We start from the raw sequence: 21,672 nt of genomic DNA on the forward strand, positions 1-21,672 counted from the left end.
GTGTGTGTGTGTGTGTGTGTGTGTGTGTGTGTGTGTATATATATATATGGAGCCTAACTGCCACCGTATGTTATTTGCAGCTACCCATTCAAATTTGGCCTTACCTACAACCCTGAAGAAAAAAAAAAAAAAACCTATTAAAGCTCTTTGACTTGCCTAACTAATGCTTCTAAGATGGTACTGACATCAACTCCACCCCTGAGAATCCAGGATGCAAAAACCTCATACAGTTACTGCACCATATGCACCACTAAATCAATCCCAGAACCTTTCACAACATAGTATTCACTTTATCACCTAATAGTGGCAATTTTTATCCTTATCAATAGGTCATAACTCTGTCTTTTATAAGATTGCAGGGATAGCTTTTTACAATCAACTTGTACTTCTCTTGGCGCACACATAAATCCGTATGCCTGAGCCTACTTCTTGAAAATATGCTCTTAAACTTCCCTGGACATGGTGTCTAATGCAGTTTACTCTTTTCCTGAAATTTAGAGGCAGACAGGTAACTGTCCCTCATTAAACACTGTTTCTAACATTTCAGAGTTACTTCAACTATCCATGTATGATAGACCTTGTCTTGCATTTCTTGTCCCTTCCATTTTTAAATATAAGGTACCAGTGTTCTTTTTGGGTCAATATTTGTCTGTGAACATCTCTGTCAAAATGAAATAATCTGTCATCTTCTATTTGAATTTCATTATCTGGCTTCCCATTGGGGGCTCTTAAACTGTTTTGGATACCTAGACCAGTATACCAGAAGGGGATATAAAAGAAAGAAATTAGACTGTAGCATCATCTTATTAACCTTCAACCAAAGCAGATCCTAAATTGCCTTCTGATCCAATATCTAACCAGCCAGGCAAACTTTTCCCAACATCCTTTGTTATGTCACCAGAGAGGCTTGAATACTGCCTGAAAGAGTGAGTCGCTCTTAGGTAAACTTGAGGTAAAGCTACTAGAGCAGGTATTTTAAAACTTTATCATATCATGGGCCACATTTTTATAGAAAAATTATGAGCATCCCCTTTCCCTTCTGTTTCAAGAACTACAGAAATTGCTTAAATAGAAAATTAATATTAAGAAAATATTTAAATGTTTCTTTTAATGTCACATAGCAATAAATACAAGGAGAGCTAGAACCGTGTGTCCAGCCAGTTCTCCATGGACTGCTGATGTACTGGTAACAAGCTTGTTTGATTCTCTAGTACCGCTGTATTAGAGACAATGAGTACTAGAGTACAGTGGTACTAGAGAATCAAACAGGCTTCTTACCTGGAGTGGGAGTTAAGAATTCCTCCACTAACATCCTTTGGAAGTGAGAAATCAGATTGACCTCCTTAAGCCCCCTCCCACACCACAAGGAAATGACAAGATTTCTGTTCTTTGAGTGACCAAACCCCCACATCTCTGAGTCACAACCAACATCCTTTTGTTCACCACAAAGACTTAAACAGCCAATAGGGGATCACTACCTGGACATGAAAAGTCATGATCCCTTTTAGTCAACCTACTATTTATTTTTCATTTAAATTCACCAACATCTTTACTCTGTTATGTGAACTTTGATACCACTAGACTACAGGGACTTTACCCTTCCAGTATTCCCTGGCACAGAAGGCAAAAAGGAGTTGTGTCTGGAGCCTACTTTGCTCCAACTGTACTCAGTAACCAAAAGGACCCTTAGGGACAGTCACCAGCTCCCTCTGCCCAATGCTGTATCTACAGAATCATGGAGTTTTAATGTGCATCCTGATGGGCCTTCCTGTTTGCTTAGCTGAGGGAAGCTGAGACCCAGGCCCTGATGTTAAAGGTAGTTTTATTTACATAGCTTATTATGTATTTGTACTAACGTTTATAAAGTTATCTTTTGATCTATGATCCATTGTTGTAGTTCACGTAAAAAGTTCTTGTGTCAGAATAGATTGAGAAAAGGTAAATCTGGGTTAATACCATAATTACTATTGCAGAACATTTAATTCTCTCTTGGTTTTGTATGTTGTTAGACATGTACAGAATTTCTACAGATTACTGGTACATCCAGTCCAGCAGTGGTTATCCTGACTTCATTAGAGAAGCATCTTTTACCAAAATTTTTCCATTAGTTGCAGACTCAAGACAGCTTATTATAATTTACTGTATGTTTACTCTTAGTGCTCTTGCCAGTTAATTTTGTTTGTTTTTCTGATTCCCATGTTTGCTTCATTCAGTCTTTATCAGGCTATTATTGTTCTCCTATTTTACCTTTACATATCCATAAAAAAACATTCCCATTTTTAAAAAAGAATGAAACAGTTTTCATTTGGGGGTAGGGATCTATGAAACTTCCTTTTCTAGGAGTAGAGAGAGTGGAGTTTCAGGGGAGAGAGAAGGTATGCTGCTATGATTTATGCTCTGGATTGAATTGGTAGCCCCAGGATGTGCCCCACCGCTATTCCTCAGCTGAAGTTTGAGTCATTGATTTCAGTGGGGCTACCAACAGAGTAAGATCCTATTCAACATAAGTAAAGGTGGCAGAACTGAGCACCATGTGATTAAATAAATCAATGCTTATCATAGAAGTGAAGACTTCTTACATGACATTTGTGCCTGTAAATTTGTTACAAATTTGTTTCTTAAATAGGTTTACCCCAAAAACCTCCATGTCATGTTTGCTACGATCTGTCACCAGAAGTGATTGGTTTAGTACTGGTTACAGTTTAAACCATCTATCAATACCATTATCTATCAGGTTTTTTAAAATACTTTGCCTGGTCTAACTACAGAGACAATAAAAGAAAGAAATGTAATTATTGTGCTGCTTTGGAATTGTACAGCTTTTCTGGGGCTGAGGGTTGTAATTTGTCTTGTTTAGTTTTCTTGGAAACATGGTCTCTTCTCAAGTGTGCAAATCAAGTATTTGGAGTGACCTTGCATCATTGAGCTGGTGCAGGCCACTAGATTAAGGAAGAATGTTTCTAAATATAGATCACTGGGATGCAGCCATGTGTAGATTTGTTACTGTAGATGCTGACAGCAAAGACTTTTTTTTTTTTAAACTGTGGAGGTATAAACAAAGCTGCTTAAGTATAAGATAAGTTGCTTTATTTAGAAAACATCAGAAGAATAATACACAATACAAATCTGTAAAGTAAAAGGTAAGTATCGCAGCTTCATGGTAACTACAACTGTATTTGCCCTCCATGGTCCACCTAGGGTACCCACTTTAGACTCGCAGCTCCTCAGCCATCCCCTCTCATGGACAGAGAACACTGCCTCCTGACTGGGGACTCTTTAAGGTGCAATAGTGCCCTGCTTATACTGTGGTATTCCCAGCAAGCCAGACTGCCTAAAAGGTATGTGTTTGCTTTCTCTCCTGAGGTCATCAGCAGTGTAATTGTCTGAAGTTATAAGTTAGCACACAGCTCTTTCTAAGCAAGCACATTTATTCTTTAGGTAAAATCATTACAAAGAAAACATTAAAAACAATAAAAGAACCTGGAATGCTATAAAGGTTACCAGAGGTCACCCCCAACTCCAACCTCTGGCTCTGGTAGGTGCCAGTCCTTCAAAACCCACAACCGGATCTTCCCTCTGGTTACAAGTTTATAGCTGGCTCGGATTCAGAACCAGAACCATCACTCTGGTGGCAATTCAAACATTTCTTTATACAGCTTGGGCCTTTGAAATCCAATGTCTGGTAACAGGTAATCAGCACTCAAAGACCAATTCCTCCGGTGGTGGTTTCAAAGGGCTGGGAGTTTGCATAAATGGAGGCAGGAAATTTGCGTGTAGCTAAAATATCAGCAAGAAAGATGTCAGTTCTTGTGGCTCCAGGAATTGGAAAGGTACTTGACTGTACAGCTATTGAGAATATTTCCATCATATCTTTATTATGAAGTGTTTATAATGTGAACGTTATAAAGGGTTGTAGATCAGTCACCTGAACAATGTACTCATCTGTTGTGTTAAATGATAGGCACTTGTGCATGTTTGTGCAGCTAATACAAGTTCCACGCCTTTCAAATCCACTTTCTCTATCCATTTTAATGTATTGTATTGTACATTGGAAACTGCAGTGTACTGTAACACACAACTCCATCCTGGATACTGCTAGTCATATATTAGCTTGAAGGATACAGCATGAAATTATTAGCCCATGAGGAATCAGATATCTATATGACAGACAATGAAACATGTGGCCTACAAAGCCCACACTCACCATAGCTTAATTGTTCCCCCTACGTGAAAAAAAATCTTGAGGAATGCCCAAATTCACACTTACGCTAGATAAAAACAAATGTTTCCCGATTTTGCTTTGCATGTGAACATGTCTACATATTTCTAACAGCCATTGTTTTCTCATCTTGGTTATAGACCATATTGCTGGAATGCAACCAGTGCAGCTGCTAAATCTGCTGTGACCAGTGCTGTATCTGTAGCAATAATTTCAGGTTAAGAAATAACTGCTCCCTCCATCTCTGTTTTGAAGATAGTGCAATTTAATTTTGGGGCATTGTCTACTCTCTGCAAACACTCCATTAAAGTCATAAGCACATTACAGCCAGAAGTAGGTACTACAACTAGCCTTGCTGCCTGAGTGGCCTTTTCTAGGTCTCTTGTTAGAGAAGATATTTGTAGTTTGAGTTGTGTAGAATAATTTCTCCTTTCCTTTGAGTTCTTCCTTAACTAGAATATCCCATGTCCTTTTTCCTTTCTCCTCTCCCATCTTCTCAGTTCATATACTTTCTCCATGGAGGTGGGCTGAAAGGAGTGTGTTGTACTCCAGATAGATTCCAAGTTTTTAGACCAGAAGGGACCATTATAATCATCTGGTCTGACCTCCTGTATAGCATAGGACATAGAACTTCTCCCAAATAAATCCTAGAGCAGATCTTCTAGGGAAAAAAAATCAAAACTTAATTTAAAAATGGTCACTGATGGAGAATCCACCATGAAAATGTAAATTGTTCCAATGGTTAATTACTTTTTTTTTTTTTTTTTTAAACAGAAAGAGTAAGTTTGACAGGATCTATTTTCCATAAACGCATGTTGATTTGTGTTAATTACATTACCTTCTTTTAATTCTTGATTAATCAAGTCCTGTATCAGCCACTCCATTATCTTGCCCAGGATGGAAGTCAGGCTCACAGGCCTTTACTTACTCAGGTCATCCCACTTTCCTGTTTTAAAAATTTGCACAACATTAGCTTTCTTCTAACCTTCTGGAACTTTCCTCAAATTCTAAGGCTTATTAAAAATAAATATTAATAGTCCTCAAGCAGCTCAGCCAGCTCTATTAAAACTGTTGGATGCAAGTTTAATATAGTTTTGTTTTATTTGTTTTTTTTTTTCCAAAAAATAATCCTTATTGTTCTTAACTTATTGGCCTTAACTCTGCTGGCCATATATTTCTCTTGTGTCCCTCTTCTTCTCTTATCATTTTCCACAATTCCTAGCTTGTGATTTATGTTCATTACTATCATTTTTTCTCTTTCTTTCTCTTTCTCTTTCTCAATATAGCTTTCTTCACTTCCACTGTAAACCAGCACTGGCTTCTTCCTCAATTGGGGGATTGCAGCATTTTGGGCATCTAGTAAGGTGTTCTTAAATAATTCCCAAATAACATGCAAATTTTTCTAATTAAATTCTTCCTCCCAGATGATTTGGCTTATAATTGTTTTCAGCTCTGTGAAATTGGGTTTATTAAAGCACCAAGTATATACAGGTTGGGTGTGTTGCACAGATTTTATAATAACACTAGATTGTGCATGTGTGTGGTGTAGATGGCACAGTTAGAGAGCTAACTGCACTTCTGGCTCCAATCTGGTCTCTTTGAGTGCATCCCTTAGTTTTTAGGCCCTTGGCCATTACCTTTCTCAAGGTGAAATCATGTGTTTCTCCCACTCTTAAACCAGGTTCCAGGCTATAGCACCTTGTGGTCTAACCATACTTACCCAGCAGGCCCAATTGCACGTATTCCCTTTGGAAGCTTGTGACCGGTGGTTAATACCAGTGACCAGACACCTTTCTCAAACCAAAGAATTGTTTAATCTAAAACACAAAGGGAAAAAAAAACATAACATAAGATTAAAGGGATTTTAACACAACAAAAAGGTCAATACTCACATCTGTCTTACCATCAATCCTCCTTACCATCAACCCTGTCATATTGGGCCATGCAGGGCTTGCTGCTTCAGATTCGCCAGTGGAATCTGTCTGTTCACTGCAGACAGATTCCTGACAACTGCCTCCCCACCTAGAGAGGGACTGTTTAACTGTTCAATGTCTTTTTGATTCCAAGTCTTGGCAGAGAAAGTCTTGTACATTTGGCTGGAGCCTGGAAGTAGCATCTTCCCAACTATTAACTCAGGCTCTCTCTCTTAATGACACCACTATGTTTACTGGGAGGCTGATTATCTGGAGTTATTTTCTGCCTTTCTACTAATTTCCTAACAACCCTGCTATTAAACTAATCCAACATATGCACCCAGTTAGCATTCCAATGATCCAATATAGGCATACAGCAACTATCCCAAATAACCAGGTCATATCCAGTATTCATAAATAATTATAAATAGGCCCTATGTCCTTCACCATAGATATGTATTAATAGTCTCTTACAAGTAGGGATGGAGATAGCAACACCATTCTAAACTAAATTAACTGGTGATTGATCTGAAAAAATAGATGACATTTAAGCTTGCAGATTGAAGAGAGAACTTGTCAGCTGTGCACATGCAATATGCACACACATACTTGTGCCTTCACTTTGCAGAAACATGGAATTTTAATGTTTGGACAAATCCTTTAAATAGTCTTAACACCTGCATACGTGCCGGGCATTAGTATTTGTAACTATTGGGTTCTGCTAGTGTAAATAAATAATAATGCTTGCAAATTAGACTACGTAAAGAGCATACGCAAGTGTTTGCTGGCAGGCAGAAAAATATATACCTGTACAAGTGAAGGTCAAGGAATGAAAATTCAAATGGAACAGTAAGGCTTTATTTTGGTTACAGCTGTGTGGTGAAAGATTATTCTGTTTTGTAAAGGATTTTGATATTTCAAACTTCGATTTCTTTCTAAAGGTAAGGAAAGGCAAAAATTTCAAAGTTCTCCATGAAAGGGAAATGAAGTCTAGGCTCTGATGCAGTTTGCCTGCCAGGCTGAAGGGTACCTGGGAGGCTGGAAGCTCAAGCTTCCCAGTAGCTCACCAGGTGAGCTGTCAAGAAATTAGGCCGTTTTCTGAAGTTGCTTGTGTCACTCTGTCTAAATCAGTCTGTCCCCACCAAACGTTCTGAGTTAGACAAATCAGCATTCTGTTATGGAAGAAGAGTCTTCCGTCAGAGAATTTCTGACCAGCTGTAATTCTGGGTATGTTCAAAACAGTGGTGGTGACCTTGATGGTGTATTTTTCTGCTTCTGTGTCTGTCCTTTTACTGTGATCTCCCCTAAATTGCAATGGGAAAAAAAATCCCCCCAAAGTACATACTACAACCCTTTCCTTGCGGGGAAAAGTTTTACATAGTATGTTGGCATAGTTCCTCAATAAGTTGAACATCAGAGGCAGTACCAGTGGAAGCCAGTAAAAAAAAAAAAAAAAAAAAAAAAAAAATGAAATACTATTGAAGTTAAATGGGAGTGTGATAGGTTGTCACCCCTGGAGTGTCGTCTGGGAGAAGGTAGAATTACTGTTGCTGTGCCCCCTAACCATTCAGCTGGGCTGGCCTGTCACACTGTTCTGCTGGTGACACAGCCAAGCACTCCAGGCCCAGATATCACCCAACATGACAGCAGGTGGCGCCACACACCCAACGGAGCTACCTGAGTGCTTTACCTAAGCCACTCAAGGACAAACAGGAAACAACAGCCAGTTTCCCTGCTCCCCAGCCTTGCAGCCCTGCTGGAGTATAAACCCAGAGTTGGACCATCTTATACTGTACAGGGATCTGTACAATGCAAGCTCATTAATTCGCTTCCCCCTCAATGTCGGAATGATATGCAACAGCCTTTGTTTACAGAGCTGAGATTTTCCCAGACACTTTACTCAAAACACACCAGTTACAATAAAACAGAAAACAACTTTATTAACTAGAGAAAGATAGATTTTAAATGATAGCAAATAGATCAAAAGCAGATGACCTAGCAAATAAATAAATAACACAAACTAAGACTAATATACTAGATAGATAGGATTTGAATTAGCAATTTCTCACCCTGACAGATCAAAAAGCAGTCAATCAAGTTTCCTTACACAGGTTAGAAATCCCTTTAGTCTGGGTCCAGCACTTACCCCAGTTCAGTCTTTGTTTCTCAGGTGATTCCAGGAGTTCTCTTGTGTGGGGAGTGAGGCCCCGAGATGATGTCACTCCCTGTCTTATATAGTTTTTCCATTAGGCAAGAATCCTTTGTTTCAAGCTAAGTTCCCAGGCCAGTTTGTGGAAAAATACAGGTACCAAAATGAGTTCAGTGTCATATGGTCTGGTCACATGCCTTGCCGAGCCATAGCAGCCATTATTCATAGCCTGGCTGAAACATGCACAGGAAGACTAAGCTCTTCCATGATCCATTGTCTTTGTTGATGAGCCATTAGCACTGTCTAGCTTCATTGTTGTACCTGAAAGACTAGTTGTGTATTACCCAGAGTAAGCCCATTTGAAATACAGATACATAGTCAATATTCATAACTTCTGATACAAAAAATGATACATGCTCACAAATAGGATAATCATATTCAGCATTTTTCAATGACACCTCACATGACACATCTTGTACAAAATGCATCATAATCCTATCATAATCATACCACTATGATGAATGTGCAGGTGGCAGTTGTCACAGGGAGTTTTGCCAATGGTTTCAATAAGGTTAGGATTTCACCCCATTAATAGATTATTGGGGTAAATGTATGTGTATTCCAAGCCCAAATCCTGCCCTTATATACATAACACATACCTATCTACCATGTATGGTGAGATTCGAGTTTGAGGAATTGCTAGTCTTGTGCTCTTTATGGTAGTTTAGGTCAAACAGTAAGTTGTTAGATATCTTCAGGAAAATGTAGCTTTTAGGAGAATCTGAATCTTCTTCCTTTATTATGGCAGGTTTCCACAGAGCCTTGTTTGATCAAAAATGGATGTTTTTCTTAACAAAGAATTTGTTAGGCTTATATTGCATTGCAATTCAACAAAAGAACATGAGCCAGTTTAATAAGTGTAAATTATTAAGAGAGTTTGCAAGGATTAATTTATTGAGTTACATATGTCTAGCCAATGGGGAGCAGACTGGGCACAGAAGGTTTTTTATACACTAAATCAGAGGAGCAGAATCTTACACTAGGTGTCATGTTGATTTCTGAACTCTTCTGTTAAACTTTTGTGGCTTGATTTTTCAAAAGTGTTGAACATACTCATCACCCATTAACTTCAGTGAAAATCAGGCCATTATATTCCCAAAATAAGCAAAAGAAGTGTCCATCCTTATCTGTAAATAAACAGAATGTTGGTTAAACATGATTGTCAGATTTTCCATAAATACCAAGACACAACACTGAGTGTTACTCCATGGTTAATACTTGAATATAACATTCATTAGAGGAGGTAATTAGCCCACTTATTTGGATGTGTTGAATCCTGCGTACTATGTTAGCATCTAATGAATAATGATAATAGTCCCTGACGGAACTGGTTGGTGGCCACCACAACCAGATTTGCTGGAGGGATCTAGCCTCAGAAGCCAGAGACTGGATTATAGTAAGGAGTCAGTCAAGCAATAAAAAAAAAATAGATGATCTATGTTACAACAAGCAAGCAAGGCAACTAGGAGAGAATTTGTGGTGTCTGGGGAGCTAGGGGGACAGGATTTATAAGAGGTCAGTGTGCAGAAATAGTTGGGAACATATTGGGCTTGGGGAAAGGTGGCTAGATGAGTTGAGGGTCAGTCCTGAGTTTGGAAGCAGGTTGGGCCACAAAAGGAAGGTGAGAAACAACTCATCTGTTCTTTAGGATCACACTTTTACAAAACGCATCCATACATAACACATTAGGGCTTATCAGTACAAGGAACAGAGTTGAGTGAATAATTAAAGATTACTTATTTATTAATTGAATTTATCCTGTATTTACCTGCTCATAGAATATCCACAGACAGTTTGGAAATTTCTTGAATTCATCTTTCAAACTTATTTGAGTATATTTTTTGCATTTTTCCCCCCTCGTTGGACTGATGATCAGCAATTCTCTGTCAATTTTAACTATATTTGAGCTGTGTTGCTTAATTGTGAATAGGTCACATACATTGCAAGGGATTGTTTCTGTTCTCTGAGTGGATTGCATTTCAGGAGCAAAGACTCTGGCATACGAATTTCAGTGAAATAGTTTCCCATGAATACTCACGTACAGAAGTTTTTGAAATTTGTATTAACTGAGCTTGTAAAACTTGATCACGTTAACTTTTATGGAAAGCAAACAAAGGGAGCATATACATGGATACAATTATTTAATGAGAAAAAATTAAATGGATATTTGTGGAAAGCTTTCTTATGCATTATTTGTCCAGATCTAATATTGAAACTAAACTAATACCCACTAGGACATTCTTTAATAAAATACCGAGAGCATGAACTTTAATCTGAACTCAAAAAATCAGTCTTATGGTATCAAGTGCATGTGCTGCTCGAAAAAATGGCACTGTTTTAAATCTACCATTCTCTCTCTGACGGTTGATCAGTGATATTTTTCATGTTTCTAATATATGTCAGTATAAGATCTCAGACAACTCTTCATATTGGAAATTTTTCATTTAATCTATGAGAGCAGTTCTGGTTTGCTACTTAATGAAGTGGAAAGTATGTCACCCACTGACTTTTCAGCTGTGGCATGCAGTCAGTATCATGCCTTGCCACACAGTCATATCACATCTACAATGTGCCGTTTACTTTACTGAGGAGTGTGACATAACATTCTTGCAATTCCTACCACACAATGTTGCTGGATCCTGTACTCTTACTACAGGTCTATGGTATTGCTGCACTGTATAAGAGGTTTGGGTGTGTGTGTGTGGTGGGGGAGATTAGGAATTTTTGGTTTTGTTTTAAAAGTCGATTATTTAGATGCTGCACTTTTGATCTCTACAATCCCTACCATGGATACAATTCTTTCTGTAATTACTAATGTACTAATAATTGGGGAAAATTTGAAGAGACCCCCTGCCACAACATGTGTGCGTGAGATCAACAACAAGGAAGCATATGATGGCATGGGCTGCAATAACATTTTTACTGTTATTTGTTTGAGAAGACCTGAATAACTCACTTGGGGCACTCACAAGTAATGCACTCATTTTAAACTTGTGGCAAAAAAAGAGTTTTACAGCACCTTGCACAATCACGACTATATTACCTCTCGCCTCCTATTTTAGGCATTTGTCTCTGAAGTGAGCAAGTAAGAGACAGAGCTGAATTTTTGCTTAAAATTGAGAGCGAGAATATGCTTTTTTTTTTCTTTTTTTAAACATGAATCATGCAAGAATCTCAAATGGTAATAGTGTGCATGTACACGGATATCCATTAGGCAATAGAAAATGGCTTAATTAGTGCTTTGGAGATTTTTTGCTTCAATAATTCTCACTGGAACATTGTAGAAAAATAAAGGACTTTGATCTTCTATGCTGACAATGCTATCCTATAGCAGATAGGAATAATCTGAGTGCATCTGGGACTTTACCATTATAATCAAGACTCTGGACAACCCTAATTACATTTCAAATTGTTGTGTTTTTGGCAGCATCAAGTTTAGAAACCACAGTAGTATCAGACTTAATGCAGATATACTATCCATATCTTGGTATTTAAATTGCTTCCCTTTTCTTGGCTTTACTGCTTCACATATTCTTTACATTGCACTTCTGTTTCAAACAATACTGATACCCAATTCAGGATGACACACAACGTTTTATGATTGTAAGAGTGAGATTTAAAAGGGAAGGTTATCGAAGTATTTTCATCAAGATTTTCAATGCCATGGGAAAATATTATGAGCCTCAATAACACTAAATGTTTACTAAGTGGTGTGTGTGCTGCTTTCTTTTTAGGATCTGGGAGACCGGTGGGCAGCCATTTGTAGATGGACAGAGGATCGCTGGGTCCTTCTACAGGATATTCTTCGGAAGTGGCAGCAATTTGCTGAGGAGCAGGTACATAGTGTTAGCAGTTATAAACCAGAACATTGTTCAAAAAATTGCACTCTGAATGGTCTTACTGAAGGCTTTTCCTTCTCTTAATTTCTTTCAGTGCCTTTTCGATTCATGGCTTACAGAGAAAGAGGATGCAGTGAGCAGGATTCATACAACTGGCTTTAAAGATCAGAATGAAATGCTTGCCAGTCTGCAAAAGTTGGCTGTATGTATTTCCCCATTGTTCAGTTTTTTGTTTTGCTTTCCTCATTCGTGAGTCTAACTTCACATCTGGGTTCAGCCAATTGAACACTGAACATCCATGTTTCTTGGGATGACTGGTATCTGGAGAGCATGGAGTCCTCAACTGGTGCCTGATTTTGCTTATGAAAGAGCTACATTTGTGCCACTTGACTTTGCAACCTTAGTAGTGTTCTCTGAACATATTTTTGTCTGTTATATATACATGTACAACGTTAATATCTAATTTGTATATATGTGTATATATAAAATAAATACACAACTTCCATTCACAATGTTGTGTTGTATGTGTATAGTTTATTTTATATAAATAAAATCAGACACAAAAATATGTTTAAAAACACTATTAAGGTCACAACGTCAAAAACTCAAAAGTTAGGAAACGCCAGATTTCAGGGTGCCTGTACGCCATAATTCAGCCCTCTTGTGAGTATATATTATGATATAGTCTTGAATTACATGATCACGTACTATTTTTCCGCAGAGGACTCTTGCCATATTTAGTGAATGGGTAGTTAGTTATTGACTATTTCTTTGTATCCTACTCATTCAATGGATGGGTCATGATCATATTTATTGAGCACCATCCAAACCCAGCAGAGACTACAAAATTATTAATTTACCCCTTGGCATTTTTATGGTTCTCTCACCATAGTATCTGAGTGCTTCTCAAACATCAGTAAATTTATCTTCACAACCCTCCTGGCCTTCTACCAGCTCAGTGCTCTTTCCTGGAAATCAAAAACATGCAGTTCATCATCTTTATTAAGTGAAACATACTGCTTTGCATTCTATAACTTTGTACGTGAGAGTCTTGCAATCCCGGCCAGGCTTGAGACTAGGTTTGCCAACTTTCTAATTGCAGAAAACCAAACTCCCTTACCCTGCCCTTTCTTCGAGGCCACACCCCTGTTCAGTCCATCCCCCCTCCTTCCATCACTCACTTTCCACCACCTTTGCTCACTTGCTCATTTATTTTCACTGGGCTGGGGCAGGAGGTTGGGGTGCATGAGGGAGTGGGGTTCTGGGGTGGTGCCAGGGGTGAGGGGTTTGGGGTGCACAAGGGGGTTCCAGGCTGGGGCCAAGAGTTTCGGAGTGCGGGAGAGGATGTGGGCTCCGGGGTGGGACTGGGAATAAGAGGCTTGGGGTAAAGGAGGGGGCTCCAGGCTGGGGCAAAGGGGTTCAGAGTGTGTGAGAGAACGCAGACTTTAGGAGGGAGTTTGGTGCGGGAGGGGGCTCAGGGCTGGAGCAGGGGACTGGGGGCTCTAGCTGGGGGTGTGGGAGGAGAGGTCGGGGTGCGGGCTCCAGGCAGTGCTTACTTCAGGTGGCTCCCAGAAGTGGCCAGTATATCCTTGTGTCCCCCTAGGTGCAGGGACAGCCAGGGAGGCTCAGCGTGCTGCCCTCATCCACAGGCACTGCCCCCGCAGCTCCAGTTGGCTGTGGTTTCTGGCCAATGGGAGCTGCAGAGCTGGTGCTCATGGCGGGGGCTACAGAGATATGCTGGCTGCTTCCAGGAGCTGCACAGAGCCAGGGCAGGGAGGGAGCCTCTCTTAGCCCCTCTGCGCCGCTGACCAGACTTTTAATGGCCAGTCAGCAGTGCTGACTGGAGCTGCCAGAGTCCCTTTTTGACTGGGCATTCCAGTTGAAAACTGGATGCCTGGCAACTCTAATTGAGATGCATGCTGTATCTGGATCTTGATATGTTTTGATTTTGGTGGTGCTTTCTAAAAAGAAAAAACGAGAGGCTAGAGTGACAATTCATTGTACTTTAAAAACAGTTCAGACTGGGCAGGGGCAGAGAAGAGCAACTAGGATGATCAGGGGAATGGAAGGCCTATCTTATGAGAGGAGATTGGAAGAGCTTGGCTTGTTTAGTCTAGCGAAAAAAGGCTGAGAAGGGTATATGATTTCTCTACAAATACTTTAGTGGGGTAAACACTAGGAAGGGTGAAGAGCTATTTAATCTGAAAGACAGTGTTGGCTCAAGAACAAATAGATATAGACTGTCCATGAATAAATTCAGACTGAAAGTTAGAAGGTTTCTAACCACCTAAGGCACAGCCTCCCAATAGGAGTTGTGGGGGCAAACAACTTAATCAGTTTTCAGAGAAAGCTGGACAAATGTATAAGTGCAATTGTATGATGGGGTTGCTTGTGATGGCAGACAGCAGAGCTCAAGAGCCCTGTGAGGCACTTCCCGTTTGTCTTACATTCCTAAATGTTCAAGCTTCAGGATTTCAGCTGGCCACTTGCAGGGGTCAAGAAGAGATTTTTTTTTCCAACCAGTGTATTCTGGGAGGGTATTTTTATATTTTTCCTCTGAATCACCAAGGACTGCCATGGCTGGAGATGTAACATTGAACAGGGAGCACCAGTGGTCTTGAGCATTCTCTTTTTCAAATGCTTGGTTGACTGATTCTTGCTTTCAAGCTCAGGGTCTAACTGATCTACCATACTTGAAGCCTGGAAGGAATTTTCCCCTAGATCGGATTGGCAGTGATCTTGGAGATTTTTGTCACCTTCCTCTGCAGTGTGTGGGTACACAGCACTTGCCAGGATTATCTGTGTATATTTCACCTAATCATTTCCCTGCCATTGTGGGGGTTTGGGACACTAAGGCACATTGATCCTCCTGCTCTCTGCCTGAGGCACATAATAGTCTGGTCTCCTGTGGGTTATAATACTTTGGTCTAATTTTGAGTTTAGTGTGCAGATGCTGGGTGGGTGTTGTTGGCCTGTGATATACAGGAAGTCAGACTAGATGATCTGGTGATACCTTCTGACCTTAAACTCTATGGTTCTCAGTGTGAAATAATTTCACAAATTAACATGACTGTGCCTACAATAAGATGGAGGGGTACATTTTCACCTCCATGTTTATGCAGTGAAGGTGGAAAACTGTCTTTGTTACAAGGAATTGTGCAAGTAATCTGTTCTTGTGCACCTACTATTTATTTAGATATGTAGAAGAACATTGGTTCATGGGTAACATAACATCCATGGAAAGCGGAGTTTTAACAGTTTACAAACTGTGAAATTTTTCAGCCAGCGTGTTACTGCTGGGTTATAACTGCCTATGCAGTTAAATAATTAAATCAATTTCAGTTATATGAAATAATATTGATTATATTTTGTTGTCTTGTACTGTGTACAGAAATCTTTGTGGCCTTTGGTATATGAAAATTTTATGGTATTATTACTGTAAGTTGTTTCAATAATTCTCTGATGTGCTTAGAATTCAAAATATGTTGGCTTCACTGTGAACAAATTATAGGTATTTTTAAAATAAAATTTAAAAAAAATCTTACTGTTTGATTGTTTAAACTAATTAACGGATAACTAGCAGCTGGTCCAGAATTGATGGTAAATATCCCTGCTGATTTAGACAGTGACTAAGAATTTAATGCTCCTTAAAATATGCCACAATTTGAGACCCAAAACTCTGGCCATCTGTTATGATAACCTTAAGCATGCATAGCTGTGGATACACTGTGCTAACCCTTTGTTTTCCTTCTGTCAAACATAATTTTCCATTGTCTGAAATATACACTTTTAGTCAATACTGTTAAAACGAATGCAGTATAGAATCTGGAAGGTATTCTTTGGAATTGAGATTTTACTTTGACTAAAACTCATTTTAGGATTATGCCCATGCTTTGACTTTATCACAAAAAAAAGAAAATTGTTTCATATGAATTCTAGTCCTGTAACCAGTAAGTGAGCTGTGATTGACTTGTCAGAGAGTTGAGTAAAGGGCTTTCTTGTAACCAGGGCCAGCCTGAGGTGTTGTGGAATCCCTGTGTGAGGAGAAAAATGTGAAGACAAAGTCCAGCTTTGTTCAGCAATTTAGCACATTTTAGGGTTTGGCAAGTGGCCAGAGAATAGAATGGTTTGTCACAGGTTCTGAGAAGGAAGGATATCACTAATTTGCAGGAGTGATTAAAGTATACTTGTCATAATTGATTCCTGGAGGTTTGGGGTGGGGCCTCCAAGTTCTTCTTTCCTAGTTGATTGAAGATGTCATGTCAAGAAGGAGAGATTTTCCTTTGAGTAATTTTATCTAAACTCCAATTAATGGAATATACATGCATATTTGTTATTAAGTATGTGTCCTCTGGAAAGCAGTTTCCATTGACCCCCATCTGCCCTATAGAGATGAATGTTGGGACCCATTAGTAGATAAAGGGCCCCACCACCAACCTTACCCCATTCTTGTTTTTGCAACTATTGGCTGGTTAGCCAGAATCATTTGCTAGTAGCTGCTGATTCTTTATTAGATGAGACTGTATGGACACGTTTACTAAAGTCACATGGTAATTTCCATAGTTTTCACAAGATGAATGAGGCTTTCAATATTGAATTATCAATGGTACATTGGAAGTAACACTCCCTTGTTAATATCTTTGAACTATGGTAGCAGACAGGCAGAGTATCCATTCCACTGAATGATGATAGTCTTTTAGAATTAGCACCTGTCCCTGTCCCATCAGAAATCCAAGTGGGCAGGTAGGTTGTCTTATGTGTATAATCCATCCCATCATCAGATCATAAATGATGATATTGAACAAAACTGGCCCCTGGACCGACCCTTGGGGCACTCCGCTTGATACCAGCTTCCAACTAGACATGGAGCCATTGATCACTATCCGTTGAGCCCGACGATCTAACCAGCTTTCTATCCACCTTATAGTCCATTCATCTAGCCTATACTTCTTTAACTTGCCGGCAAGAATACTGTGGGAGACTGTATCAAAAGCTTTGCTAAAGTCAAAGAATAACACATCCACTGCTTTCCCCTCATCCACAGACCCAGTTATCTCCTCATAGAAGACGATTAGGTTAGTCAGGCATGTCTTGCCCTTAGTGAATCCATGCTGACTGTTCCTGATTACTTTCCTCTCCTCTAAGTGCTTCGCTTCAGAATTGATTCCTTGAGGATCTGCTTCATGATTTTTCCAGGGACTGAGATGAGGCTGACTGGCCTGTAGTTCTCCGGATCCTCCTCCTTCCCTTTTTTAAAGATGGGCACTACATTAGTCTTTTTCCAGTCATCCGGGACCTCCCCGGATCACCAGGAGTTTTCAAAGATAATGGCCAATGGCTCTGCAGTCACATCCGCCAACTCCTTTAGCACCCTCGAATGCAGCACATCCGGCCCCATGGACTTGTGCTCGTCCAGCTTTTCTAAATAGTCCCGAAACACTTTTCTGCCTTATCTATCTATCTATCTATCACTTTCTTAATGATTCCCAGCATTCTGTTAGCTTTTTTGACTGCCACTGCACATTGAGTGGATGTTTTCAGAGAAATATCCACAATGACTCCAAGATCTCCTTCTTGAGTGGTAACAGCTAATTTAGACCCCATCATTTTATATACTGCATAGTTGGGATTATATTTTCCAATGCACATTACTTTCCATTTATCATTATTGAATTTCATTTGCCATTTTGTTGCCCAGTCAACCATGATCATCAGTGTGGATCTAAAATTCCCTGTCCCCACGTGTTCAGAGACTTAAATAAAGATTCTGAGTAATTAAAAAAAATTAAGGTCTGATGATTTGTAGTGTCTCTATATACAAGTCCTAACTTCACATTCCTTATGAGGGTGTATTTGCAGCCCTATTTCTGACTATTTTTCTAAAGGGTTCTGACTCAAGGGTGTATGTATAGCCCAAGAATTGGATCTATTCTCACACTCTACCCAAAGAACTACAGTTACCTGCAGGTAATCTTTCTTTTGTATGTGTTTTCTGGGATGAGATTCTATCAGAGAAGGCCCCAGACTCACCTCTGTCCGTACCAGGTGGGCAAGCAAAGCAATCTTTTATATTTGACAATTATGCCAACTCAACTAAATTGTTTCTTTTTTCATATAATTTATACATGCAATATATTTTAGAATTCCTGTTCAAATAAAACCCCTCATAGCAAGTACCAGCCTTTTTTCAGTACCTGCAAATTGTGTGTTTCACATGGTTCATTCTGTATTAACATATACAGGTTTGCTTCATTTAGTATTAAATCTCTTTCGGGACCCAATTAATTTAAAGGTCATGTAAGAAAAGCTGCTTAGATATTGCTACTTTGCACATAGATTACCAATGAGCTTGTGTTCCCTAAGACTATTTTTAATGTAGCTGGTTATTTGTCCCGTCTCTAAAGCACTTCTTTTTACACTCAAATCTTTAAAATAGTTGTCTTATTCTCTATGCTCAGAACTCGGACTTTTTTATATTTTAATTGTTTTCCCTAGTGCTTGCTGACCATCACTGCCACACCAGTGCAATGGCATAGTTGCTTCACATTCCTTAACATGCTAGTGGGTGATGTAGAAGGCACATGAGCCCATGCTGGATGTGTGCTGTATTGAGTACATGGTGGCTTAATGGATAGAGCACAGGCCTATGACTTGGGAAGCCATGTAAAAGTTCTATTCTCAGCTCTTAAAATGGCCTGCTGGGTCAATTCACCTCAATGGCCCTCAGTTTCCCATCTGTAAAATGGGGATAATTACACTGACCTCTTTTGTAAAGTGCTTTGTGATCTACTCATAAAAAGTGCTTGTAGAGGGGTTTGGCTGGGACTTGTCCCTCTCCGGGGCTGGGGGGACCACACTGCCTTAATACTTCCTTCCAGTTGTTGATGGGGAATTAGCCTGTCCGTGGGAGTCTCTCGCCGTGGCAGCAGGAGAGGCAAACACAGACAGTTATTCACGTCCGGCCCGTGGTTGGTGGGCAATAGTGAGTCCAGGACTCAGGCCCTCAGGCAGGGGCTGAGCAAACAGTTATAATTAGCAGGCCCAGGCCTTGGGTCAGTGCAGGGCAGCAGAGAGTCAATGGCTCAGGCCCTCAGGCAGGGGCTGAGCAAACACAGGTAAACCAGCCCAGGCTCTCGGCTCAGAGGGGCCTGGGAGAGGGGAGACTGCCACCCACAAGTTGGGTGACGGGGGGGACGCGACAGGAGGCCTGCTGCTGAGTCAGTGGGGGTCTTGGCCGCAACACATGACATAGGCTCTGGCAGTGCTGCAGCCAGACTAGGGTTGGCTGCCCCCAGGCTACTTCCTAACTCCCCCTCTAGAGGTACCTGGGTCCGGACGGCGTCCTCCAGGGGTTCAAGCACCATGGGCTCCTCAGGTGAAGGGTAGGCTTGACAGCTCCTTTGGGTAACTGGTGAGGGGCAGGCTTGACAGCTCCTCCAGGCTCTGGTCAGCATCAGGCATCGGTTGGTCTGGCCAGTCTTTGGGTCTGTCTCCGGTTGCCAGGGTCTCACAACCGGCAGCTAGGCCACAGGCATCTGGCCTCTCCGGCGGCTGCTCCTCCAGTGAGCTCTGGGGTTGGGCTTTTATACTTTCTGTCCTGCGCCGTGACCTCTGGGGGTCGGGCGCAGGACTCACTGGCTCCGCCCGCTTTGGTGTCCTGAGGGGCTTGTCCCTCTCCAGGGCGGTGCGGGACCACACTGCCTCGCTACAGTGCTATATAAGAAGATATTATGATTAATAATAATGTATAATTTGTCCCTATTATAAGTATTCCATTAAAATATATTTGAATCCCTAAAAATGGGTTCAGCCTAATAAGAATATTCATAAGCAGTGACAACTATATAGTCAGACGTACATAAATACTCAATCATCTCAAAGTCCTGGATTTCTTGCCTGAGTTGTCCTTTCAATAGGTAAATAATTACAAATATGTTTTACAGCAGCCACTGATTATCTGAACCAGAAAAAGGGGAGTTGCAGTTGGATTTTAACAAAGAAAAACATTTAAACTAAATAACTAGCTGGAGAAAGTATATTAATAATGGGGGTGAGGAAACCATTTTACAAAGGATAAATTTGAATATAGGAGCTTTCTGCTGTATATCTATTATTAACAAAACATAGGTGTATTCCAAATAAGCTACTGAAAAATGTGGCTGAGTGCACATAATGACACATCTCTATCCATAATATATTTACCCTAGAACAAATTGTGCATCTGTTTATATTGAAGTTTTCTCTGCCTTATAGTGTGAGGTAGGGAACTATATAGCATTTGTGTTGATAGGAATATTTCCTGCCTTGTGAACTCTAACTAAGGGGTGGTCAAACACATTCTGCCAGCTTCTAGATTTTTGAAATGGATGGATAGTTAGGAGAAACTATTGTGCAAACAAGTGTTATAGAATTTTACAGGCACTTTTGATGAAAGCCATTCAACTACATGTTCTGACCTGAAGAAGAGCTCTGTGCAGCTCGAAAGCTTGTCTCTCTCACCCACAGAAGTTGGTCCAATAAAAGATATTACCTCACCACCCACCTTGTGTGTCTAATGGAATTACATAAAATGTAACTCTACAGAAACAATAATCTTCGAGAGCTTGACTGTCTTGCGAAGTACTCAATTGCATTCTCTACCAGTTTTAGTGTTTTCAGTCAAATCTTGATACAATCAAAACTCATCTTTTGAAATTGCCCTTCATTATTGTAATGCATTGATATTTTTTTTAGATAAGCAAGAGTGAAAACAAAAAAAATTCCTCATTACGTTCGATTACAGGCCAGGTGGTAAATAATCCTTAGCAATTCATGGATATTGCAAAACAATGCTGAGTCACACTGAGCCATACAGTAATTTTGGGTGTGTGGGGCATCCTTTACTTGCCAGTATATTCTTCTGTGAATGGTGCCCAATAGAGACCTGAGCCCTGATTCTTCACTACTTGTGTCCTATGTAGCCATTTACACCTATGCAAAGTGGGTGGTAAAACTCTACCAAATCGGGTCCCAGTTGTTATCACATGTTAGTGCTGGTTCTCTTTTCAATGGCAATGATCAGGAGCCATGTTTTTATTGTGGATTACAGTCCAGCTTCTGCTACTCATGTGTACCAGTAGGGTAGAGTCAGGCAAAGCCTCCCAGACAATTCAAGACACTATGTCACTGCCAGTGTAGGCTATCCTTTATTTCAGACCTGGTACCATGTCACCTACTCTCATGATTTTATGAGAAAGCTGTTAATACAGACTGTGGTATTTACTGTGTCTAACCTAAGTATTTGTGGAGTTCTGAATGGCATAACAGATTGGATGCTTTTTATAAAAGTTAGTAAGTACTGGTATTCCTTTCCATTGGGTGTTTATATATTGTGGCCTATTTCAGTGAGTGCTAATATGTTTCAGGAAGATGTGTGAAGCCAGATTGTGAAATCCCTACTTGTGCTTACACTAGGATTAGTCCTTTTGAACTCAGTGGGAACACTCCTGGAAT

The 21,672-nt window shown here is 40.1% G+C and overlaps 1 protein-coding gene across 9 annotated transcripts in view; it reads left to right on the forward strand.

Annotated features, from left to right (window-relative positions):
- The window catches only part of DMD (dystrophin), a 2,004,766-nt gene that overhangs the window by 753,624 nt on the left and 1,229,470 nt on the right, over window positions 1–21,672 (forward strand). For all 9 annotated transcript variants that reach the window (XM_054005916.1, XM_054005912.1, XM_054005914.1 and 6 more), the window contains 2 exons: window positions 12,076–12,177; window positions 12,275–12,382. In XM_054005916.1, the coding sequence (XP_053861891.1) occupies window positions 12,076–12,177; window positions 12,275–12,382 (210 nt within the window). The remainder of the gene's footprint in view (window positions 1–12,075; window positions 12,178–12,274; window positions 12,383–21,672) is intronic.

Source organism: Malaclemys terrapin, chromosome 1 (genome assembly GCF_027887155.1).
Source record: "Malaclemys terrapin pileata isolate rMalTer1 chromosome 1, rMalTer1.hap1, whole genome shotgun sequence".
Taxonomy (NCBI): Eukaryota; Metazoa; Chordata; order Testudines; family Emydidae; genus Malaclemys; species Malaclemys terrapin.